This window comes from Lepidochelys kempii, chromosome 10 (genome assembly GCF_965140285.1).
Source record: "Lepidochelys kempii isolate rLepKem1 chromosome 10, rLepKem1.hap1, whole genome shotgun sequence".
In the NCBI taxonomy this organism is placed as follows: Eukaryota; Metazoa; Chordata; order Testudines; family Cheloniidae; genus Lepidochelys; species Lepidochelys kempii.
Window position 1 is genome coordinate 60,333,566 of NC_136389.1, and position 25,326 is coordinate 60,358,891.

Below are 25,326 nucleotides of genomic sequence, written 5' to 3' on the forward strand. Positions count from 1 at the left end.
GGCAGGAGCCCAGTTTGTTTGTGCAAAGTTCCAATTGTAATGAATGGGAATTTACCCAGAGTTGGGATAGTCGGATCAGGCTCCAGATTGGAGTTCATTTGTAAACATACAGTTGTACCAATTTAACGAGAGGTCTTTTTTTCTTTTAGTTAAAGCAGAGCCCATTTTGTTTATAGATATACTTAATTTAGTTTAAGAGTGGTTTATTTTGATTTAGTTTAATACTTTATTTTTTTTATTTTTTAACAGCTACGCTAAACCAAAATAAGCCACTCTTAGATCATATTATGTGGGTCCAGAGGCAAACTTGCACTGGTTTAACTAAGTTTGTCTAAAAGCACATCTTCAGTTAAAACAATGCAAGTTTAGTGTAGACAAAGCCTAAAAGATGCTTGCTTTTTTAAATGTAGGGAAGTGGACCATTCTGGGCAATTTTTATGCAAATTAATCTGCAAGTACATTTCTTGTGTAATCTGATGTTTAACTTCACTGGATTCTAGTATGGTTTATTTGTTTCTAATTTATTTTTCTTCAGCATTTTAATTCTTCATTCTTTGTTTTTAGCCATTTCTGCATTTGAAGTCCAACCACTTTCAATTGAGGTCCAAGAAGGTGGAGTGGCTCGGTTTGCTTGTAAAATAACAGCAAACCCTCCTGCCGTAATCACATGGGAAGTGAATCGAACAACCTTACCTCTAGCCTTGGACAGGTATGTAGATTTTTTACATTTTGGAATGATATTTACTCTGTGTGCTCATTTTGAGTCTGTCATTCTTAAAACCACAGTATGAATGGAGAATCTTACCCTTTCAATGCCGTTATTGATAACAAAGCACTAACTGCACTATACCCCAGATGTTAACATCTCAGAATCATTAACAACCAGAATAACATTATATGTCTGACACAGAAACTGGGACTGCAGTCCAGACTTTCAGAATAAATAAATAAATCCTGGCACCACTTAATCATGTGAGTAACTTTTATATAAAAGAGTAGTCCCACTAATGTCAATGAGACTACTTATTTCCATAAAGTTACTCACATGAATAAATATCACAGAACTGAAGCCTTATTTAACCATTTTCTCACTCAAAAGACACCAACAAAGGAATAGAAAGCCCATCTATGTTTATTTTTAAGGATTTTTTTTTTAAGTTTCAAGATACTCACTGGACTGTTAATTAATCAAACAAATTATTAGGAGATTGTGAGAAGTGGAATCATCAGGAAATTGCTGCCTTGCGCTACTCGCTATAGAATGAAAAAATTGAGCCATCTCTGGCCTGGAGCCATGACTAAAGTAAAAGGGCGATGTGTAGTCATGGGGTGCTGTGCGGGTGGGCGGGTTTGGCTGCTGGAGCAATTTGAATTGGAGGAATTTTTCGCAAGTGGTATGTATGAGGTTTGCTGTGAGAAAGCTAGTGTTGGGCATACTTTTCCCGACAGGTATGATAAAGAATTATGGTATCTGGGTAAATTGGGCTGGAACACTTAATACTATTGAATTCCTTCTCAGTAGTGCTTTTCCTTTGACCTGATCATCACTTAACTCACAGCATGCTCCCAATAGATTTTTCTTTGTCCCCCTACACCTTTCTTTGCTGCATTCTTCCCCCTCCTCCCCCCGGCAAACTTTCTACTTCACCAGATAACTCCTGTTGACTGTCTGTGTTCGCTCTTCCCTGGTTGCAACAGAGGGAGAAAAAGGAGAAGAGTTGGAAGCATAGTAGATGCAATTACAGGCAGCATGGAGTGTGTTTCTCTAGAGATCAGATATTCACTTGAACTGGAAATCACCACTGAAAACCAGTTAACGTTTTTGAAAATATTTGACTATGAATCCTCAGACCCACCAATCTGAGAGTAATAGGCTGAATAATGAGGGGTTTGTCTACACTAAGGGCTTGTCTACACTACCTGCCAGATCGACAGGCAGTGATCGATCCAGCGGGGGTCGATTTATTGCGTCTAATATAGACGCGATAAATTGACCGCTGAGCGCTCTCCCGTCAACTCCAGTACTCCACCAGAATGAGGAGCCGCAAAGCAGAGTTGACGGGAGAGCGTCAGCTGTAGACTTACTGCAGTGAAGACACCGTGGTAAGTAGATCTAAGTATGTCTACTTCAGCTACGCTATTCACGTAGCTGAAGTTGCGTATCTTAGATCAACCCCACGCGGTAGTGTAGACAAGCCCTAAGGGTGCCGAACAATGTTTACAGGTAAATTCCTATGCTTTCATCAGTGGGGGATGGGGCATGGAGCAGATTTCCCTGATAGATCATTGAAGGTAAGGAATACAGAGAGGTGAGTCATGTGTTTAGAAGTTTTTATGAGGTTCCTGCCAGCCATTTTCAGACTGATGTGGTGATTGCTCTCAGATAAGTCAGTAAATTGTGGTCTGTGTTCTTTTCTACAATAAATAGAATATTCATAACTATACTGTATTTTTGTTTTCCTGACAGGATAACTGCTTTACCAACAGGAGTTTTGCAGATCTATAGTGTTGAAAAGAGGGATGCTGGGAATTATCGATGTGTTGCTACAACTGTAGCCAATAGACGGAAAAGTGTTGAGGCAGCACTACGTGTTATTCCAGGTACACATATATAATCCCTTCATTTAACATCTTCCCCATATTTGATAGCCTTGGACTTAATAGAATCTACAAAATACAAACATGCCTGCAGTATAGTGCTCTAATTGTCCTTGATGCATGTATTCTGAAAATGACCCATTAGCTGTGGAAGTAACAGCTCCTTTTCCCCACAAATTCTTCCCCTCACCGTCCTCTTGTCCTTTCCTTAATATACATTATTAGCAACATCACAATTAAACAATGTGTTTCTGTTGTAATTTTAACTTTAGGCATGACCTTTAAGCTGCCTCATTTTTAACATATGGTTATCATGGTTTATTTCTTGATTGATTGGATTTTCATATGATCCTTTGGGTTTGAATTTAATCCTGTGCATCATCTTTGTTTTTTAAAGCCTTAGACTTGAAGCCATTCCAGAAGCCAGCCATTATAGCTGGTCCTCAGAACATTACAGCATCTCTTCATCAGACTGTCATCTTGGAGTGTGTTGCTACAGGGAATCCAAAGCCGATCATCTCATGGAGCCGTTTAGGTAGGCATTAAAATGTCAACAATTAGGTTATTATTTGGGTTTTGTGTATGCCATGGATTAGTGGAAAAGGTTGGGATGAGTGAAATAAGTGAAAAGCATTCTGCACAATCTTTCCACAATGTTGTAAATAAGCCTGCAGGTGTTTTTTGGCACTTAGGATTTACATACCTCCTGCTGTCAATTCTGCGCTGCCCCTGGTATGATATTGACAAGGTGGAGCATGGGATGACCTTTGGGGACTTTGTGACTAGAGTAGACTCAGTGGTGGAGTCAGACAGATTTGAGTGGTTATGTACCACAAAACAAACGGTCCTGCAAATTCTGCCCCTCACCTTCCTCCGAGGAATATACAAATGCCATTTGGGGTTCAAGTCACATTGAGCCTTAATCTGCCCCTAAGTAGAATGAGTGGGAAGAAGGGGGGAGGGAATTTTGCTGTAACTAATATTGACAAGTAAGTCTCACTCTTCTACAAGAATACGTTTTATTTCTTCCCTCTGCACACATGCCTAATGTTCTTTACCAATAAAAAGGAAATATAGGGCTGTGTTGATAGAAGACCTGGTTTACAAATTAACAAAAGTGGTGCTTCTGTATTTCACATCTTCTAAGGGTAGGTTAGATAAATAGAGATGTGTTTGAATGAGCCTGGAGACATATAGAAAAACAAATAAGGAAAAAGGAAAAATGATGGTTAATTTAATAGGATTTCTGCATCGTGTCTGCTGGGAGGTTTATAGAAAATATGTGGTGATCACTCCCAATATAACCTACAAGTAGTTGAATTCTGTCTCTCTGTGAAAAGCATGTGGACGTTACTTGGGATGAATTCGGTCCCAGCCCAAGGCAGGAAGTAAAAAATGCCAAAGGACAGGATGTAAAAATGTGCCCAGTAGATTGCATGGGATCCTGGCAGTGAATTCAGCAAACAGGCAGAACTTCAAATATATACTAGAATGGATTATACATGTAGGCCAGTAATAGTAAAGTACATGCACAGGCAAACCAAATAACAAATGGAAACCTATATAAACTCATCTATGAATTCCCTCTGTATCTTTTCAGCATCGGATATTGCCCCAGGCTTTTGACCATATAGCATGTAGATTAGATTAAATACTCACTGGGGAGCAACATTGTAAAATAACTTTTCCTCTCAAATAGACCACAAGTCCATTGATGTCTTCAATACCCGTGTCCTCGGAAATGGGAACCTCATGATCTCTGATGTGAAGGTGCAGCATGCTGGAGTTTATGTCTGTCGAGCAACTATTCCAGGCACACGGAACTTCACAGTTGCAATGGCAACTCTCACTGTATTAGGTGAGCTTGCTTTGAATTCCACAGTGTGCCAGAACGGCCTGCTACTATGTGAAATTTTGTTCTGTACTTGATACTTTAGGCCAAATTCTACCCTCTGTTATACCCATATAGCTATATGGATTGCAGTGAGGTCACACAGTGAAATGGAGTTACTAGATAGATGCGTTAGTGCCATATACTGGTAACTTAAGAATTGTATGGCAGCTTGCTTGCTCTTAAAGACAGTCAGATGTAATGGAGTTTTTACACGTTTGCTATTGAAAGATTAATTTTCTAACAGGAAAAAAAATATGGCAATGTGTATAAATATATGTAACTCATGTGAATGCTTCATGATCAGCATTTTATACATTGGACTTAATATGATATGCACTCATACATGAACTAATATGAAAGTCTTTACTTTCATATGTTCACTTCACACATACAACTTTAAAAAAACAAAAGACATGCTATATGTGTATGTGAAACACACGTGCTTTTCACATGGAGATGTCCACATGTACTTCACTTCGCCTGAGTCGTGCTTCTTATTCTCTTGGTTTTATTCACACCTTAGACCTTTTGTATTTTTTATTTTTGCGTATTATTTACCTGTAGCACCACCTTCATTTGTGGAATGGCCGGAAAGTTTAACAAGGCCCAGAGCTGGTACTGCCCGTTTTGCATGTCAGGCAGAAGGAATTCCAGCACCCAAAATGTCATGGTTGAAAAATGGAAGAAGGATACACTCCAATGGTAGAATTAAAATGTACAACAGGTGAGATTACCATTACATTATAATTTATGTCATGAAATATACAGTAGTTATAAATTGTTGCTAAACAGGAGAGAACAGAGTTTTCAGGTCAGTGAATTACAGCTTTCCCAGGTTCATTAAAGTATTTGGAAGTAAAATTAAACATTGAATCTGTCTTTTTATGACAGTAGGCAACTACTTCTTGGAACACAAATAAACACAAATTAGCTTATACATAAATACCACAGCTAAAACCTTCTGTGGATATAGGTCCAGATTCTGATCTCTGCTATACCTGTGTAAAAGTGGAGTGATTTCATTGACTTAGTGGAGTTAATCCAGATTTATATTGGTGTAGCAGAGATCAGAATCTGGCCCATAGTTTGAACTCCTATTTCATTAACTTAGAGTGAGAAACTCTTATTTAAAAAATAAAAATAAAAACAAAGGTAAAAAATACTATCAATTACAAAAGAGAAAGTACAAAGTTACTAAAGAGCAATTTTAGTAATTTTTTTAATAAAGTGAGCTTGTGAACATTTTTTTCTTTCTTTCTTTTTAATTTCCCTGACTTTGTAGGGCACTAGCATTGCAAGTCTGGGTGCCTGCATGAAAGTTTTTGAAGAGCACCAGAAGAGGCTAATTTTTATGACTAAATATAAATTTATGTTAAGAAAAAATGAACACAAAATGGAGTATGAGATATTTAGAGTAGATTCCTGGAGCAGGGGCAAAAGCCAAGTTGTGGCTTGCATTACATTGAGCTAAGTTATTGTTAGACATGATTTTTTTTCTTTTTCTTTTTAAATTCAGTAAATTGGTGATTAACCAGATCATTCCTGAAGATGATGCCATTTATCAGTGCATGGCTGAAAATAGCCAGGGGTCTATCCTATCCCGGGCCAGATTGACTGTAGTTATGTCAGAAGACAGACCCAGTGCTCCTTGTAACGTCCATGCTGAAACAATGTCAAGTTCAGCAATTCTGCTAGCTTGGGAGAGGCCACTCTATAATTCAGAAAAAGTGATTGCGTATTCAGTGCACTACATGAAAGCAGAAGGTAAGCAGTGTCAGTCTGAAGTGGATTGTGTAATATTTGTTACAGTCTCATGCATCCAGGGTTTTCTGCAGTAGTTCATCATAGGAAGAGTCTGCCAATAACAAAGATCTCATATGTTAATTTTGGGGATAAATCACACGCTCCCACAGAACAGCCAGGTTAAGATGGTAAACTCTACATGCTTGACCCTTCAAAGCTTCTGGCAGATCATTTCATTCATGGGGCTGGGTACATGGCTTACCTCTCCACCTTCAGGATGAAGAATATGGCCTTCATTGCAGGCAGGAGCATTGGTACAGCAGCCCAGTGCCTCCATGTTACTCTCTTTTGGCTTTTCATCTCCCATGGAAACAGGAGCGTCTGCCAATTTTCCCTCCCACATGTATGCTAGGCTAGGGAGCATACACCACAGAAGTAGGGTTCATGTAAGGGCATGTCTATATGAACACTGGGGTGTGAATCTGCCTCCTGCTAGCTTGCTGCATGCTAATGGCACGTCAGCACTGCAGCAGTGGAGCTGTAACAGTACAGCTGTGCTGAGGTAGGACATGTGGTGAAGATGCTCTTGCCAATGGGGGAGAGCTCTCTTGTCAGCATAAAAAACCTACCTCCGCAACCAGCATAAGCTGTGTCGGTGGAAGAAGTACTCCTGCCGACATAGCGCTGTGCCCACTAGCGCTTACATCAGTGTAATTTATGTTGCTCAGGGGGGTAGAATATTCACACCCCTGAGTGACATAAGTTTTGCTGACCTGGGCAGTAGTATAGACATAGCCTAAGTGTCTGTGTGGACCATGCTGCTGCATGGTAAAAGTTCCCTGGTGCACTTGATCAGTTGGGAGTAGATCAAAGCACATTACAGAATACGTACTGCTTGTAAGGCTAGTGCAAGGTACATTTACATCCCACCTTGCCACAAGCTAAGTGGTCATACAGACAAGCCCTAAGATAATGCTGGCCCAGTGGTTTCACAGGGAGTAGCTTTTCCCCAGATTCCTCTCTCTACTGCAGATCCCCAAACTCATGGAGTTTGTGCAAAGGGGCTTCTATAGGGGCTAGACTGAGAGGGGGACAGTTAGTGACCAATTTGCTCTACTCCCTTCCCTTTGATAGAATTTTACCCGCAGGAGTGGGTTTTCCTCTCCTTTCATCCCCTCCTTGACTAAAGTGAAGGTATGTCAGAATCATAGAAGATTAGGGTTGGAAGAGACCTCAGGAGGTCATCTAGTCCAAACCCTTGCTCAAAGCAGGACCAACACCAGCTAAATCATCCCAGACCCAGACAGCCCCAGTGATCTTTGTAACGTCCATGCTGAAACTGTGTCAAGTTCAGCAATCCTGCTAGCCAGTATCAGAGATTTTAAAATTTGCTGAAATAACTAATTATTTAGAGGCTCTGCTGTAGCCTCTAGAATGTTACATCCTTCCTTTATAAAAAAGCATAGTTAAATAGGGAAGAAGGATGTAACTAGACATTTTCACCTGTTTTTATTCTCTATGATAGTGTCTGACAAGTGACTTGAAAATTAGTTATACTGCAGCCTAGTTTAATCTATGCACCTATCTCCTAGCTGTGACTCAGTTTTCTAAGTGGAATGATTGCTTTTTCTGCTTCTGTTCAGCAACTAGTTTATTCAAGGGCAGGATTGCAGATGCTTGGCTCTCCATGTGGAATATCGCCTTGCCATCTGGTAGGCAGAAGACAGGAAGGACAGCATAATTACTCTAATACTGATGCAGGAATAGCTGTCTTTGCTTTTGTAAATGGGATGTTCTCAGGACAGGAGATGATTTTGTTTGAAGGGAGGAAAGAGCCTTAAAAGATAAGAGGACAGAGAATTGATGAAGTTCAGGAAGTTCCCCTAAATTTTCAAAATTGCTGAGGAATTAGCCACACAACTCCCATTCAAATTAAATATGAATGTTAAAGTCATGCTATATAATCTATCTGGGTACTTATATGGCCTCCATTACTGCAGTATGTGAGGGCCTGGGTAACTTCATGGGGAACTGGGAAGTAATATCGTACTGAATATTTGTACAGGAAGTGCACCAGCTGAGTAGCTCTTTGAAGAGATGTGTATCCGTTATCCAGCCCCTGGTTAACTGAAACTCTTACTTATCCAAAGGTCAAACATGTTCCAGAGTTTGAAGCTCACCTGCTGTGATGGTACACAGCTGGGTGGTACACAGCTGGGTGGCCTTGGGAAAGCCAAGTGAGCCCTGAGCTCTGCTGGGCCTGTTAGTTCAACTGTCCAAAGGGCTTGCTCATCCCTCCAGACCTTCATGTAATAGCCTGACTGTGTGGAAGGCTGTTGTTTAGCTTTCATATAGATAACCCCTAACACTTACCGGTGTATTTTCACTGGGTAACTTCAGCTATGGAAACCGAAATGTAAGTAGAATGTGTGCTTTTTTTACCATCTTGTCACAGCCCTGCTCCAGGTGGGTAGCACCTGTGGACCTGCACCTGTGCGGAAAAACACATTCAGGTTTTTTTAGAGTAGAAAAAGCATAAGGGTTCAGAAGCGTCTGGGGTTGTACTTGCTTCAGATACAATTGTTCTCCCAAATGAAAGTGTGTGAAACCATTTGAGAACAGGTTACTCCACATCACAGATATTAATCAAAGCCTGAAAAATTGCCCTGAAAAGCTCTGCTTTCATGAGTGTGTGTCATATCAGGCAGTTTGTATTGTTACAGAAGCAGCTGTATATGTGTGTGCCCATACTGCACAGAGAGAGATGTAAGCTAGCTGTTAATAAGGAAAAACAGATGGCTTGATAAGTCATTGAGCCTATCATATAGCTAGGGAAGTGACCAGCATGGACTGGACTGCTGAGAGCTCACTTGTTTATATCTCAAAAACTTAAATTCTTTCTGCTGTTCATTGGAAAGAGGAACACATGCCTATAGTAGACTATCACTGTTATCCGCATCCTACCTTTCTCCATTCTCCCTGTTTGTTATGCTTACTTATGGAATCTTAACTTGGCCCTGATACTGCAAAGCTCACAGACGGGCTTGATTTTAATGGGATCAGTCATGTTCTTGAAGTTGCTCATGTGCGTAAATTATTGCAGGATCGGGGCACTAGTGTATAAATTCTTTGCAGCTCTGAGCTCATTGGAGCCTCTGGGCTTTACTAAAATAAAATAATTAGTAATCATGTGAAACCACTTTAATCTCCTTCTCTTGTTTTCTTTTGCTATGTTTGCTCAAATTGTATGTTGTGCGTACTGGCATAAAAATCCCACAGGAAAATATTTCATACATACATGCAATATAATGCATACTATCTTTTTATCGTAATGTTTTTTTCTGTGTTTATATAGGTGTGGGTTTTTAAGCTTTTCTTAATTAGCAGAAGGATGGAATTTCACATTAATGGTTAGTGTAAAAGTAAGCAAGTCATCCTGTGCTAAAATATCCAAATGAAACAATTTTTTCAGATGGAGCTCTCCTAAATTAGAAGATAATCAGGATCTCATAAACTCTAGTTTAAACAGAAAGTAATATTTTATAATGCACTTAATCATATGCAGTTCCAAAGATTTCCCTCTTCACGTTCACAACATTGTAGGTGGTTAAAAACAAAAGATCCCTGCATTCTTTGTTTAATTCCACAAAAAGTCTAACATTTATAAAATGCACTCTCAAAACTGCCTCAATCTCCTCTTGCCCCCAAAGTTGGTTGAAGAAACTAACAGGTGTGTTTTTTGTATTTTTAAAAGCAGAATATTTTACATTCAAATCAGGGGTCATGGTAGCAAGAAGAATACGAGTCTGATGAGAATACATGTTGGAGTGTGTTAATTCCTTGTTAGTGATTTAGAAAAGGTACAAAGGGGATACTGATTGTGGTGGAAGGCAAGCCTTGTTCTCTATTATGGCTGTTTCATTAGGACCTCCACATGAGGCCTAGCAATCCATTCAATGAAAGAACAAGTCCTTTTAATTTGAGCTCAAGGATCTTGTTTAGCAGGTCAGAAATCGTGACATGCAATTCCTAATTAACAAGCCGTTAACTAGTCTGTTATGAGATGGTCATAATCTTGTCTAATTAAAATGCTATCAAGTTAATTCAGAAATGTGGGAAAACTTAATGGTGGAATTTGCCTTTCGTTTTGTTTATAAATTCAATTGTGAAGAGGAGGGGCTGGCTCTTAGAGAGTTTTGATTAAGTTGACATGCATTTGGTGTGAATTGTTTGTTAAGCACAGCAGCTTTCGCCAAACTTTTTCTACTTTGCAGCTTCTCTGTATAGGAATAAAGCCCGACAAAGACAAGGCCTGCTCTATACATTGCTATGCATATTTTAATATGAATTGCTGAGAATTTTTTTACAGCTCATTAAGGAGCAAAACATTTTTGAAGTTCATTCTGTACCAATCCCGTTGTCTTCTTTCTGAATTAGAGAAAAACGCATGTCAATCAAATTTAATAGAATTCCCAGGGCTAAAATGAGATCCTTTGCAGAATGACTTCTTTCTGTTTGTTTTGTTTTTTTAAACAGAATGGAGCCTCACATTCTTCAGTCTAATATATGAAGGCTCTGTAAATAGGTTTTGAAAAAACACACTGGTTCTAAATAAGTAGAATTAAAGATTAGCTACAAATGATAAGGTTATTAGAGCTCGTCTGTTGTGTTACTGTACATTGGACACAGTTTGTTGTGACTAATTCGTGAAAAGATTTTGGAATAGATTAATGCAATTCAGCATCTTTTATTCAGAAAAAATCCTGAACCACTGTAATTTATAGCAAGACACAGTTACTTCCATGCACAAAAGAACTACATTGTAGGATTTTTATTTTTAAACAACCTTTAACTTGCATGACCACCATCCTGGCAGCAATGGATCATCTTGCGTTAAGAGACTGACAGCAATTTTTGTTTCTGTTAACTTCTTGTTTTATTCCAGGTTTAAATAATGAAGAGTATCAAGTGGTTATTGGAAATGACACAACTCATTACATTATTGATGACTTGGAACCAGCCAGCAATTACACGTTTTATATTGTGGCCTACATGCCCATGGGAGCCAGTCAGATGTCGGATCATGTGACTCAGCACACCCTTGAAGATGGTAAGTCAAATAAATATTGTAGAGCAAAATATGCATAATTATTTATCTATTTAAAACAGATGCGCAATCCTGTGCCACTGACATCACTGAAAGTTTTGGGTACATACAAAATTGAACTGGCCACTGAAATGAATGAGGATAAAAAACATGCTCTATTACAAAGGGTATATGTATTTTATGCTGAAAGAACATCCTTCTTCAAGTGCTGGTCCCTCTTTGTATTCCACTGTGAGTTCACATGCGTTCGAGTTTGGAGAATGCTTGCAGATAGTGTCTGTTGGTCTGCACTTGTGCCCCTGCTCTCCTCCTGCTTTGCACTGAGGGTATAAGGGGTGGGGTGGGGCAGACCAACTGCCTCTCCAGTTCCTCCATTCTGCTGCATGACCTGAGTTGGAATCCTCATGTCTTTTCACTTTTTTCTGTAAATATATTCAAAGTTATAAATTATTCTTAGTTATTTAGTGTTAGAATCCACAATGGGGAAGTGCACTGGGAGACCAGGAGGGGACTTAGATTATGCTGAGGATACTGGGCTTAAACAACCTTCATCTCCTGCCCCTGCTTTTTGGTCAGCGGTGACCACCAGTGCTGCCCCAGAGAAGCAGATATCTCAACTAAATGCGGTATCTGCCACTCTTTTTTCCCAGCAGAACATGACAGGCAAGGTAGCTTGGGCTTTCAAAGTACCTTATGGAGCCCTCAATGAGGCCCTAGTCAGACCCAGGCTGGGCAGACCACCCTGAACAGTGACCAGAGTCAGCAAGGAGGGCACCACTGGTACTATGTCTGACTCCAGAGTGCAGGAGGGGAAGGAACCTTTGGCTGGGCCCCTAATGAGAGTAAGGAGCACGCTCACAAACAAAACCAGAGTCCTCTAAGAGAAGAAATCCCTCTCTGACCCTGTACAAGTCGGGTGAGCCTTCATGCCCAAGCCATTAGGATTTAGGCCCTTCTAACCGCATGAGCATGTTCAAAAGACTCATAGGAGCAAGACTCCTTCAGCACCAGCCTCTGCATCATCTTCAACACCGACTGCGGTGTCACCTAAAAATAAACGCTGGTCCTGAAGGAGTGGGAACTGCTGGTACTGTCAAAACTCACAAGGTCGGAGACTCATTCAGCACCATGGCCCCTTAAGGAATCACTATCTACACCTACTGTGATGGTATGGAGTGAAAAGATGCAACCTCTGAAGGTGCTTGTGACTTATACCTTTCCAGAGAATATCTTTGTCCTCCCGGACCCAACGTCTCCCTCGTTATTGGGACAAATCCTAACCAGGGAGACACACACACCTGCAGGAATCCAGGATTTTGAAAGAAATCTATCCTTTGTCCCATCCATTAGTAACAGTTTCTTCCCAACAGATCCACCCGCGCAGCCAGTGGACCCAGATCTGACCATTGCATCTCTAGGAGAGTTCTCTAACCAGCTTCTCTCCCACCCAGGCAATTCAACCCAGACAGGGGATCGAAAATCTCCTGGAACTTGCCTTGCCCAATACAGACAGGAGATGTGTGGCTGGATCCAATGCCTTGGGAACCATCACAACCTGCTGTTGGCCCCTCCTACTGGCTTGCTTGGGACCTTTGGAACCATTACACACATTACCTGGAATCTGTCCACTCCAACAGGAAGTCTTACCTCCCCTTTCCTCTAAGGGGACAGTCTGAACTCATGGAAGAAGGGGAAAACAAGCTGGTACCCCTGGTTCTGATGGGTATCATCCTCGTCACCTGATGAAATGGTCACTCCAGCCTCTCTGTCTCCTCCTGCTGATCATAGGCAGTTCCAGGAGCTCTTACAGAGGGTGGTAGAAGAGCTTTAAAACTCCTTAGGGGAGGTGCAGGACCGTCAACATAAGCTCCTAGATATCCTGCAACCTACAGGCTCCAGACGGGTTGCATTCCCAGTAAACGAAGCCATACTAGAACTGGCAAGGGCTGTATGACACAAACTGGCTACCTATGTCCCTACCCTCAAGAGGGCTGTCAAGGCTGATTCCTCACTCTGGCACTTCGAGTGCAGAAGGTGGGGGCCCACAAGGATTCTAAAAATTAATACTGGCTACTCCAGGCTTGTATTAAACTCCCAAGGTTACAGCTTCTCTCTGACCTTGGATGGGTAGATGCTGCCACCATCCAAGTGCAAAAAAAAAAAGCTTTGAGAACCCAGGAAGGCACACTTGGGAATTCCTTCCTGTGGGGTACCCTCAAGCCCTTTCACACATCCCCCTCCCCCCTAGTGAAGAGCTGAGAAAGAAAACAAAGGAAATGAGCTGTTGCCACCAGCTAATTAAACAACATGCACAAACCTCTTAGGACACAAAAATCCAATCCTGTTCTTAAAAAAAGGTAAAATTGTTTAAAAACAAAAAGAAAGAAAATACATTTGGAACTTAGGCTTTTTGCTCGATTTAAAAAAAACAATTACAAGGATTAAGCATCAAGATAGCTCTCCTGAGGCCAACTTAAAGTTTACAAGCAAAACAAAAGCATCTGGGGTTAGCACAGAGGAAGCCAGAAGCCATGAAGAAATAAAAGAGATAAACCTAATCATGTCTTCCTAGACATTTCCTGATCTACTTACATATCTGGGGTTTCAAATGAGTAGTTTCCAGGTATGATCTGGTGATCTTTCATACCTGGCCACAGCTTTTTCCAGCATAGTTCCAGTCCTGTCTCTACTCTCTGGGAGTACAGCACAGACAGACAAAGGGGAAGTTTTTTCCCCAATTTTAAAAAGTTCTAGCCTTCCCATTGGCTCTTTTGGTCAGGTACCCACTCCCTCCCTTTTACCTATGGACTTTTTAACCCTTTACAGGTAAAGCAAGTAGAGAACAGCTACTAAGAGGGATTTTATAGCTAACTGTCTGGCTGGGAGTCCATAAAAGGGAGCTGCCCCTCCCTTCATTTATCACAAGGGCAGAGAAGCAGTACTTTGTCCCAGCTAAGGGAGTAGAGTTCTGGTTTACCCACCTTGCCCTGAACTCCTTGGTGGTTCAGGCAGACACAGAAAGATCCAGGCAACACAACACCCAAGCGCCATCCTCTCAGATAAGGAAGCCAGGTGGTTATGGGGAGAATGGTGTTTACATCTGCCAGCCTCCAGTTTAGAACCTCAAAGTATCAGGAAGACAGGGCTCAGTTTCAAGCCCTTATTGATGAGAGCAGGCTAGTGGCCAGAACCGCTTTATGAGCTGCAGTTGGTGTGGCTGAAATGGCATCAAGATCCAGGACAACCAGCATTTTGCAGTGTTGGAAATCATGGCTACGCTCTTTGGGGTTTCCTGGGGAAGTTCAAAATACACTTGAGGACTCGCCTTATGATGAGACAAGTCTTTTCAGTGAGAAGATGGATGAGTGTTTGCACTCCTTGAAAGACTCTAGGGCAACCCTCTACTTCCTGGATATATATACACCTGACCCAAAGAGAAATATAATAAACAGCCCTACAAACCAAGGTCTTTACCACAACCCTTCTATCACCAGCATTCCTATGAGCCACCTCACAAATAACACAAAATGCTGAGGTCAAGATACCCTGCACCTACCATTTCAGCCACAGCTACCCATCCTCACCCTCCAATCAAGATATACTTTTTGACATGATGCTATGGAGCTGTGAACCAATACTGATCCCATCTCCACATGATTCTGAGATCCATTTCAGGGGATACCTCGCAAAATTTTCCCACAATTGGGTGACAACAGAGGCGTGCTGGACGTCATCCATTCCAGATTATCAAGTTTCTCTATGCACCTCCTCCAAAACGCGTTTCCCCATCCCTTTTCAGGGATCACTCTCATGAAGGGATCTTCCTTCAACATGTACAATCTCTTCTTCAGTGAGGAATAATACAGCACATACTTCCTTGACATCAGGAGAAAAGAATTCTATTCAAAATATTTCCTAGCACCAAGAGGAAAGGAGGCTTGAGACCTATTCTCGACCTGTGTCAATTCGACGTTTTTATTCACAAACTGAAATTCCACATGGTTACATTGGCATTAATAATACCATCCCTAGAAAAAGGCACATTGTTCACGGCTCTCAGTATGAAAGTTGCATACTTTCATGTGGCTATTCACCTCTCAGTATTCCTTACTGTTCTGTGCCATATGGCATCATGTACTTATGTGATGCCATTTGTCAGACTCCACCTCTGTTGCTGGCAAGCTTGGCTCTGAACACTATATACATCGAGCGAGCACAGCATGAATACCATAGTGACAATTCCCTTTGAGGTGAGGGCCTCTCTGGCATGGTGGAAGGACCCTGGACATGTTGTATGGAAGTTCCCTTTCTGTCCTCCGCACCTAATAAGATGATAATTACAGATGCTGGGGAGCCCACATGGGCCATCACAGAGCACGAGGCACGTGGATGCCTCGAGAAGCCAGAATGCACTTAAATCTTCTGGAATTGAGAGCAGTACAAGAGGCTTGCAAAGCATTCCTACCATTCATACATTCCCAGCACATCCTGATAATGTCAGAAAACATAACCACTGTTTTCTAAATAAACAAGCAGGGACGGCGCGCTCCATCCCCCTCTGAATAGAAGCAGTCAGCTTATGAAACTGCTGCATACAGAACCACATGTCACCCTATTGGCAGTATACCTCTCGGGAACCCAGAATTAACCAGCAGACAGCCTCAACAGGCATTTTGCCACTGATCACGAGTGGGAGTTACATGATTCATTAGTAAATAGTATCTTTACTCAGTGGAGAACCCTCATTTGGAACCTGTTTGCATCTCAGGCAAACAGGAAGTTCAACATATACTGCTACAGGGGAGCTGAAGGTCAATGCTCCATGGGCAGTGCCCTCCTCCTTCCTTAGATCATTTTGGTTATGCTTTCCCTCTCATCCTGCTACTATCTCAGGGTCTACAGAAGATTTGTCTAGACAGGCCACAAGTCATCCTTGTGGCCCCCAGATGGCCCAGGTAATTCTGGTTTCCAAGCCTCCTACAAGTGTCATTCCGTCCACTTATCAGTGTTTGGAACTTTCCAAATATCTTGACCCAGCAAAATGACAGGGTCAGGCAACCAAAGCCCAATGATCTTCATCTCATGACTTGGTGTTTGTTTGGACATTGAGTCTGGAACATTCTTGTCCTGAAGCTGTGCAAATCATTCTTAACAGCAGAAAAGACTCCATCAGAAAATGTTACCTAGCTAAATGGAAACGTTTCTCTGCTTGGGCCTAACAAAACCATATATACAATCATAGAATCTTAGAAATGTAGGGCTGGAAGGGACCTAGAGGGATCATCAAGTGCCGCCTCCTACGTTGGGGCAGAACCAAGTAAACCTAGACCATCCCGGATAGCTAAGTTCCCTGTGAGCTGTGTGGCACACTATTCAGCACTATGCAGGCGCTCAGGGAACCCGCCCGGGGACCTGCTGCGGGAGAGGTGCCTCTCCCCTGGCCCCAACCTAGCCCGGCCCCCAACCTGCCATGGCAGCCCCCCGGCCTCAACTATGCCACAGCCTGGACCTGCCGCAGCTGGAATCGGGAGGCCTGGGGCAGCCTGGCCCGAACCTATCGCGGGGCGCACCCTCCCTGAACCCAGCCCTGGTCCGAACCTGCAGGGGCCGAGGGAGGGGTGTCTATCCTGTGGCCCCAGCCCTGGAGATGTCGCGGCGGGGAGAGGTGCCTCTCCCCCCCAGCCCAGGTGCTGCTGCGGGGAAAGAGAGCTGAGGGGAGTCCTCTTTGCCCACTGTATCCCCGGAGCACCCTCCTACACCCCAAATCTCTCATCACTGGCTGCACCTCAAGCCCACACCCCCAGCCGGAGTCCTCACACCCCTGCACCCCAACCCTCTGCCCCAGCCCTGAGCCCTCTCCCACGCTCTGCACCCCTCCACCCTATCCCCACCACATGAACTTTGTTATGTGCACCGATATGAAGGTGATGTGTCACATATCACCTCCATATTGGTGCACATAACAAAATTCATTCTGCACCTGGGGGGGGGGGAAATTAGAGGGAACACTGCCTGATAGATGTTCTTAAAAACCTCCAGTGATCGAGATTCCACTGCCTCCCTTAGAAGCCTAATTTCCCTTATAATAAGAAAATGTTGCTAATATCTAACCTAAATCTCTCTTGCTGCAGATTAAGCCCATTACTTGTTGTCCTACCTTCAAGGGACATGGAGAACAATTGATCCCCATTCTCTTTATCACAACTCTTAACATATTTGAAGACTCTTATCAGGTCCCCCTTCAGTCTTCTTTTCTCAAGACTAAACATGCCCAGTTTTTTAAACCTTTCCTCATAGGTCAGGTTTTCTAAACCTTTTACCATTTTATATCTAAACCTTTTAATCATTATTGTTGCTCTCCTCTGGTTATCTCCAGAGGCAGTTCAAAATAGCAGGAATATCTACTGTCGTCTTACCCTCAAAACAAAGTGCCTTTTCCCTAGCTCTCTGTAGGTTCACCTGGTGGCAATTAGGGCGTCACCCAGCCACAAACAGTTTTTGGATCTTTACCCATCAGGTAACAGCCAGGTGTCTGAAATGTCTGATAGAACCTCTCTGCCAGTAAAGAACCCCTCACTGGGACATGTGTATCTCTCATTTTGTTAGCAGCGAGAGATTCATTGTTTGCTCACACAGAATCTGTATTGTTCACAAACATCTGAAATGATCAGATATGTAACCTAAACTGTATATTCATTGCATTTTCTTTAGCTTTGAATGGAAATCCATTTCTACCTAAAAGGATATATTAAAAAAAAGAGGGACTTTTATTCTTTGAGTGGAATGTGCTTATTGCAAAGATCTCAAATGTTGAGAAAAAACTCTCTCCCTATTTCCTTTGCTGTTATCTAGTTAACATGTGCCTTATTGCTGCAACAAAAATGTGCTCACTTTGGACCCAATTCTGCAAGATGCTGTTACAATCAACTCCTATTGAAATTAGTAGGAGACAAAGTACTGAGCATCTTCTAGGATCAGGTTTATTGTGGTCACTATTGTATACAGAAGGTAGAAATATAACCAATTTCACGTTATTTAAAAAATAAATAAATTGGATTCACCAGACTTTCTTTGGCTGGCAGCCTAATAATATTCTAGGGAAATTTTATTGAAGGGCACAGTAATAAGACAGTTGCTTAAGGGTTTTGTGTTTTATATGTTATGGTTTTTTTTACGTACATCAAGTTTTCAAAACTTTATTTCCTTTATTTTTAGTTCCTTTGAGAGCTCCTGAAATCAGTTTGACAAGTCGAAGTCCCACAGATATTCTCATCTCCTGGCTGCCTATCCCAGCCAAATACAGGCGAGGCCAAGTGGTCTCGTATCGTGTATCTTTTCGCCTCAATGCAGAAAGCACTATCCAAGTTCTGGAGCTTCCAGGGACCACAAATGAGTATCTCCTGGGAGGCCTGAAGCCTGATAGTGTCTACTTGGTTCGTATTACTGCAGCGACGAGGATAGGCTGGGGAGAAGCCTCTCTGTGGACTTCCCACCGGACCCCCAAAGCCACAAGTGTGAAAGGTGATTCTCTTTTCCTAAAATTCCTTGGATAAAAGTTCAGTGTGGGCCTGGTCCAGATCTTATTAAAGAAAACGGAAAGACTCCAACTGACTTCAGTGTGGACCAGACCACTGTTAGAAGTTCTGCATTTTTATTTAGTGAATTTCAGATGATGATTTCCTGCCATGTTGTGCAGATTTGAAATACAATGTTTTTCTGGGTGGGGGAGAGAGTAGGTGAATTTTTTTTGGAGTGCTGCAGCAGATATTGCTAAGACCCTCGTTTTGTGTGTGGAATCTCGAGAGCTCAAGCTGCTTAACCTACTCGGTGTTTCAATCAATTAATTAATTTAGATCAGTCTTGCTTCTGAGACACAATTTGATTTATACCTAACTATTTTAATTAATCTGTACTACGTGGGGCCTTTTGCATGGTGTTGACGGCAAAGAGCTGATCTGTCACTGTGTTGGTCTGAGTTCTTTTCATATTTGATATATCCAAGTTTGACATTTCATTTTATGGGGCATTAAGCCATGTTTCTAAGCCAGAAGCAGCTCAAGCATGTTAGCATTTGGCCTCCTTAACAATGATGTTGAAGTCTCTTGCATAAATATAATTTAAAAAATGGAGTGCGAAAAATTGTGGTTGCAAATCAGGGGATTTACACATACCAGCTGTGCATGTGGCTACTTGAAGTGCATACATCAATATAGTCACATTTGTGCCTATATTTTTCTGCATATGTCAGTCAGCCTCATTTTTTGATCCATTAGTCCTCAGTCTGATCCAGTGTGTTTTACAGTAGTGTAAATCAAGCTTATTACTCAGTAATAACACTTATGAAAGCACTAAACTTCAGCAAGAATATGATATTCAGAAACTTGTAGGTTTTTGTGTAAAGGTTTATTTCTTAAATGTACTTAATGAGGCAGTAGCCTAGATAGACCATATTTGATATTGGGTGATGTAATCATTTATTAAATTCTTATGCTTGGGGCAGAGGGGAAGTAGGAGGTTATTATAGAATCACAGAAATGTAGGGCTGGAAGGGACTGCAAAAGGTCTTGACAAATCCATGCTGGCTATTCCTTAGAACTCTGTTATCCTCTAGGTGTTTACAAATTGATTGTTTAATAATTTGTTCTAGTATTTTTCCAGGTATTGAAGTTAGAATTCCCTGTTCTAGAATTCCCTGGATCCTCTTTGTTCACCTTTGTAAAGATAGTACTGTGTTTGCCCTTCTCCAGTCCTCTGGGACATCATCTGTCCTCCATGAGCTCTTGAATATAGTTGCTAACAGTTCCAAGATTGCTTCAGCTAGTACCTTAAGTACCCTAGGATGAATTTCATCAGGCCCTGCTGATTTGAATACATCTAACTTATCTAAATATTCTGTAACCTGTCCTTTCCCTATTTTGGCTTGCATTCCTCCCCCCCTGTTGTTAATATTACTTTTGTTCAGTATCTATCTGATCACTGTTAATCCTTTTAGTGAAGACTGAAGTAAAATAGTCATTAAATAAACACCTCAGCCTTCTTGATGTCATCAGTTATTAGCTCTCCTTCCGTGCCTATTACTCAGTAGAGTAGATGACTTACACTTCCCTATGTCTTTCTCTTCCTCCTAATGTATTCAATTCTTCTTATTGCCTTTTATGTCCCTTGCTAGGAGTAACTGATTTTGGGCCTTAACCTTTCTGGTTTTTGTTCCTACACGCTTGCGTTATTCTTTTGTACTTCTCTTCAGCAATTCATCCATATTTCCACTTTTTATAGGTTTCTTTTTTGATTTTCAGGTCATCCATATTCTTCCTGGATCACTATTCTTCCTATCTTTCCTTTACATCAAGATAGGTTGCAATTGTGCCTTTAGTATTGTCTCCTTGAGAAGCTGCCAGCTCTCCTGAACTCCTTTATTCTTTAGAATTTCTTCCCTGGGGACCCATTCCTCCCTGTTGGTCAGAATCATGTCTAAAATGGCTGTCCACCTGTACATTCTCCACTTTCTGAAAGAAAAAGAGTTGTCCCCAATACATTCCAAGAACTTATTGTAAGTTTTGTATTTTGCCATATTACTGCTCTAACAGATATCTGGGTATTTGAAGTCTCCCATTATTACCATGTCTTGTGTTTTGGATTTTTCTGTTGTCTAGAAATGCCTCATCCACCTCCTGTTCCTGATTTGGTGGTCTATAATAAACCCCTACCATTATGTCATCCCTATTTTTCCCCCTTTTATCTTTATCTGGAGACTTTCAACTTCTCTGCCTTTAACTCTCTGCCTTCTGCATCTCAGAACAAGTATATATATTCTTGATGTATAATGCAACACTTCCTCCTTTTTTTCCCTGCTTGACCTTCTTGAACAAGCTATCAATTATTCCAGCTCTGAATAATTTTAAAACATGAGTAGTGACTGTTTCATTTTTATAGATAGACACCAAAGTTTAATCTGGACTTAATCTGTGCTCAGTCAAATGCATCTTGTGGGGACTTTAGTTTAAAACAAAACTAAAATAACCTAACTCAAAGTTTAATTCTCCATTATAAAAATGTTAAATTACAAAGTGACCCTTTCTCCAAGATAGCCCAGATTGATATGCTTTTAGATAGGTGGCATAGATAAGGCTGGCCTACATTATACAGTATCAATTATACAGCTGGGCTGGAACCAGAACCCCAGTTCTGAGTAATCTTGAGCTTTGGGGTTTGAAATGCTGAATCTTGAAGAAATGTGTTTGCAAGAATTGTTTATTTCTAATATGTAAAAATATATAATTTCTTACCTTAGCACCAAAGTCTCCTGAGCTGAGTTTGGAACCACTGAACTGTACAATCATTACAGTGAGGTGGCATCAGGACTCTGAGGATACAGCAACTATTGAAGGGTACAAATTGTACTACAAGGAAGAAGGCCAGCAGGAGAATGGACCAATTCTACTGGCTGCCAGTGACCTTGTGTATACTCTCAGTGGTTTGGGTGAGTACATGCATTAATTGTCTAACACTTTGTCAGGCAAAAATGACACACTCCAGAACAGTTGCGGTAGAAAATCAAGTCAAATGACATCTAAATAGGAGCTGAAAGCTTTTTTAACTTTTAGGATCATACCATAACATTCTGTACAAGGCAGCAAGATTAGGTTAGACTACTTATTTCCCCCGTAATAGGAATCTTAAGTGTGAGCTACATTGCTGTCAAACTAATCCAGTTCTTGAATATATATTTACCAGCTTTAAACAAAATTAGGTAAATTTGTCACCGTGTATAATTGGGAATATAAATTTGCCAGGTCATTTATCAGAACCTTTGAGGCTGTCAGTTACTAAAACAGTTTTGACCAGCAATCTATAAGGAATACAAGTCACTTTCTGAATGGTAATCTGCTTTTATATCTCTGTAACTGGTCTATTAGAATTGAAATATTACTACAAAGGATCGAGGATTGATCTCTTTACTATTTCTAGCAATGTATTGACCACCAACAGTTGGCTCAGTATAGTATAGTTTTAGTGCCCAATCCTGCAAATACTTGCTAGTAGGCATGCTTACTACCATGCATCATCCAATTTGTAACATAAAGCATTTGCAGGATTGGGTATGGAAAAGAAGACACGGGGCCTGATCCAAAGCCTGTTTTAAATCAGCTAGAGTCTTCCCACTGATTGATCTTAGTGGGCTTTGGATTAGACCCACAGTTCCTTCCCTATAGCGCTTATAGTCAATGTCAGTCATAAACATGCAGTTCAAACAAGCAAAGTAGACGCATAGGTTGAAGGTGCCCCTGTTTGTTTACGCAACAGGGGGATTCAAATTTTCTTTAAAGATGTGATCTATAGTAAAATCTGCAAAATCACTGCAAGGCTTGACACTTCATGTTCTTAATGTGTCAAGATGGTTTACTTTTACTTCGGACAGGATGGAGAATTAATCTTGACTAAATTATCAAAATTGACCTGTAGTCTTAACTAGGTCAAATGGCCTCTGCTATAGATAGCCCAGACGTTATGTTAAGGAGAGACTGAGGAAAGCATCCTGCTCTGTTAACTGGACAACTGACCATCTGCAACCACTTCTATCCAGAGCATCTGGCAGCAGCTGACTGTTTAACAGAGCAGTGAGACCAAAAGAGAGTAGCTTAGGAGGAGATGGTGTTTCTGGGTCTTAAGAAGTAAATTCTTTTTTTTTTTTTTTTTTTTTGGGGGGGGGGGGTCTTCTCATTATGCAGTTGACAAAACTATATTCCAAACACATGTAAACTCTAAAGGACTGTGTAGCCCTTTTCACATAGAATTTCTTCGTTCAACAATTTTCCTCTGATCAGATGTGTTTCGAAGAATGGTGCAAACAAAATATTTCCCCCCACACACACACATTTTTTCCATTAAGGTATCATATCTGATGGTTTCTTTTACTAATAAGCATTTAGGGAGAAGTGGAAACTTCTTAGACCAATCAAATCTGCACATGTAAAATCTGTAATTTGCCATATTGTGTCCCAAATTTTTTAAATTATAGATGTGCAAAAATTCACATTCACAATTTGTACATGCTGTCATAGTAATTGTGTACACATGGTTTTGAAAATATGGGCCTGCATCACTCTAACTTACTTACTTACAAGTATCTAAAACTGGACATTATGGCTCAGATTAAGGTTACATGGATGAATCCTTCCCCCCCCACCCACCCCGGCCGTGCATCATCTATGCTGCCATAGGATGGATGTATTGATTACATAGTATTCTTCAAGAAGATTCAGAGTAAGTGCTAGTGTGCTGACTTTTAACAAGTTGTGGCTAAAGATTTATTGAATGTGCCTTTCAACTGCGGCCCGCAGGCCACATCCAGCCCGTCCTGCCCAGCCCCTGAGCTCCTGGCCTGGGAGGCTGTCCCCCCGGCCCCTCTCCTGCTGTCCCCCATCCCCTGCTGCCGCGCGGCGCAATTCTCTGTACTGCGCGGTGAGGCTGCCTGTCCTGGTGCAGCTGTGCTGCCAGCCACCGGTGCTCCAGGCACGTGGTGGTGATGGGGGGGTTGGATAGAGGGCAGAGGGGTTCAGGGCATGGTCAGGGGTGTGGATAGGGGTTGGGGTAGTCAGAGGGGAATGGGGGCAGGGGTCCCGGGGGGCAGTCAGGAAGGAGAGGAGGGGTTGGATGGGGCGGCAGGGAGCAGTCATGGGACAGGGAGCAGGGGGGGGGTGAATGGGGCAGAGGTTCGGGGGGGCAGTCGGGAAGGAGAGCGGTTGGTTGAATGGGGTGGTGGGGGGCAGTTAGGAGAGAGGGGTCCAGGGGCGGTCAGGGAGAAACCGTGGTTGGATGGGGCAGGGGTCCTGGGGGGGCAGTCAGGAAAGAGAGGGGGGCGTTGGATGTAGTGGCAGGGGGCAGGTAGGGGTGGGGGGTCCAGGGGCGGTCAGGGCACTGAGAGCTGGGGGGGTGGATGGGGCAGGGGTCTCTGGGGGGCCGTCAGGGAACAGGAGGTGTTGGATGGGGCAGGAGTCCCGGGGGGGGGCTGTCAGGGGGCGAGAAGCAGGGTGGGGGGGTGTCGGATAGGGGGCAGTGACCGGCCCACGCCTGGCTGTCTGGGGAGACACAGCCTCCCCTAACCGGTCCTCCATACAATTTCAGAAAGCTGATGCAGCCGTCAGGCCAAAAAGTTTGCCCGCCCCTGAAATATAGGCATTCTTTTTTTCCCCTTACTATCTAAGCGAAACATCCAAGTCACAAACTGCTGCATTTTCAAAGGGGTTTCCATTTGGCCTGTGAAATTTTACTTAGGCAGTTTTTCACACCTAAGTTTTTTACACTTGCTTAAGCTTGGGGTAGTTCTGCTCAAATTTCAGGTAGTTACTGTAGATGCCGAACTGCTTGATTTGCACTCACACACGAGCTGCGTGCTTCAAATTTTGTGAACACTTAACTTTTATCCAGCCAACAGGACATGAGGAAATACTTTTGTTTACAGATGCATGCGTAGAGGATGATTCCAATATTATGCCCTGCAGTGTAAGAAACCACAGAGAATTTAATCTCCAGGAGTAGATCTCCACCCAATAAAGGAAGGAATTGGATTCTTCATTTGTTGGATTTTACATGAGTAATCACAATCATTCTTGACAACATTATTTCATTTCTGTTGCTAATTAAAATATCACTTCAGATAATTAGTTATGTGTTCATGTAATAACGAACTTGTAGGGAATTTGCTTTGCTGTACCTGGCAATATTGAGATAAATCACTCTTTAACCCATCTCCCTGGATTACCTGTTTACCGTAAATGGAATCTTAGTGGACCAGACAGTGGCTTAGAAAACTAGTGTTCTCTCAACCATTTGTGTCTCCTAAGGACATGTTTTAGGGTGGCTATCAATAAATATCAGTGGTTTAAGGGACCTTCAGTATCTTCAAAATGAGTTGTAGGCATTGATAGGACACTGGAGGTGTATGAGAACACAAGGGAAAGGGCATGTCAAATTAGCAGTCTCA

The 25,326-nt window shown here is 41.9% G+C and overlaps 1 protein-coding gene across 1 annotated transcript in view; it reads left to right on the forward strand.

Annotated features, from left to right (window-relative positions):
* Positions 1-25,326, forward strand: part of PRTG (protogenin) — a 112,595-nt gene that overhangs the window by 47,930 nt on the left and 39,339 nt on the right. The window contains exons 3-11 of the mRNA XM_073361472.2: positions 565-709; positions 2,468-2,601; positions 2,996-3,133; positions 4,298-4,456; positions 5,057-5,216; positions 6,009-6,256; positions 11,181-11,345; positions 18,558-18,863; positions 21,634-21,822. Of these exons, the coding sequence (XP_073217573.1) occupies positions 565-709; positions 2,468-2,601; positions 2,996-3,133; positions 4,298-4,456; positions 5,057-5,216; positions 6,009-6,256; positions 11,181-11,345; positions 18,558-18,863; positions 21,634-21,822 (1,644 nt within the window). The remainder of the gene's footprint in view (positions 1-564; positions 710-2,467; positions 2,602-2,995; positions 3,134-4,297; positions 4,457-5,056; positions 5,217-6,008; positions 6,257-11,180; positions 11,346-18,557; positions 18,864-21,633; positions 21,823-25,326) is intronic.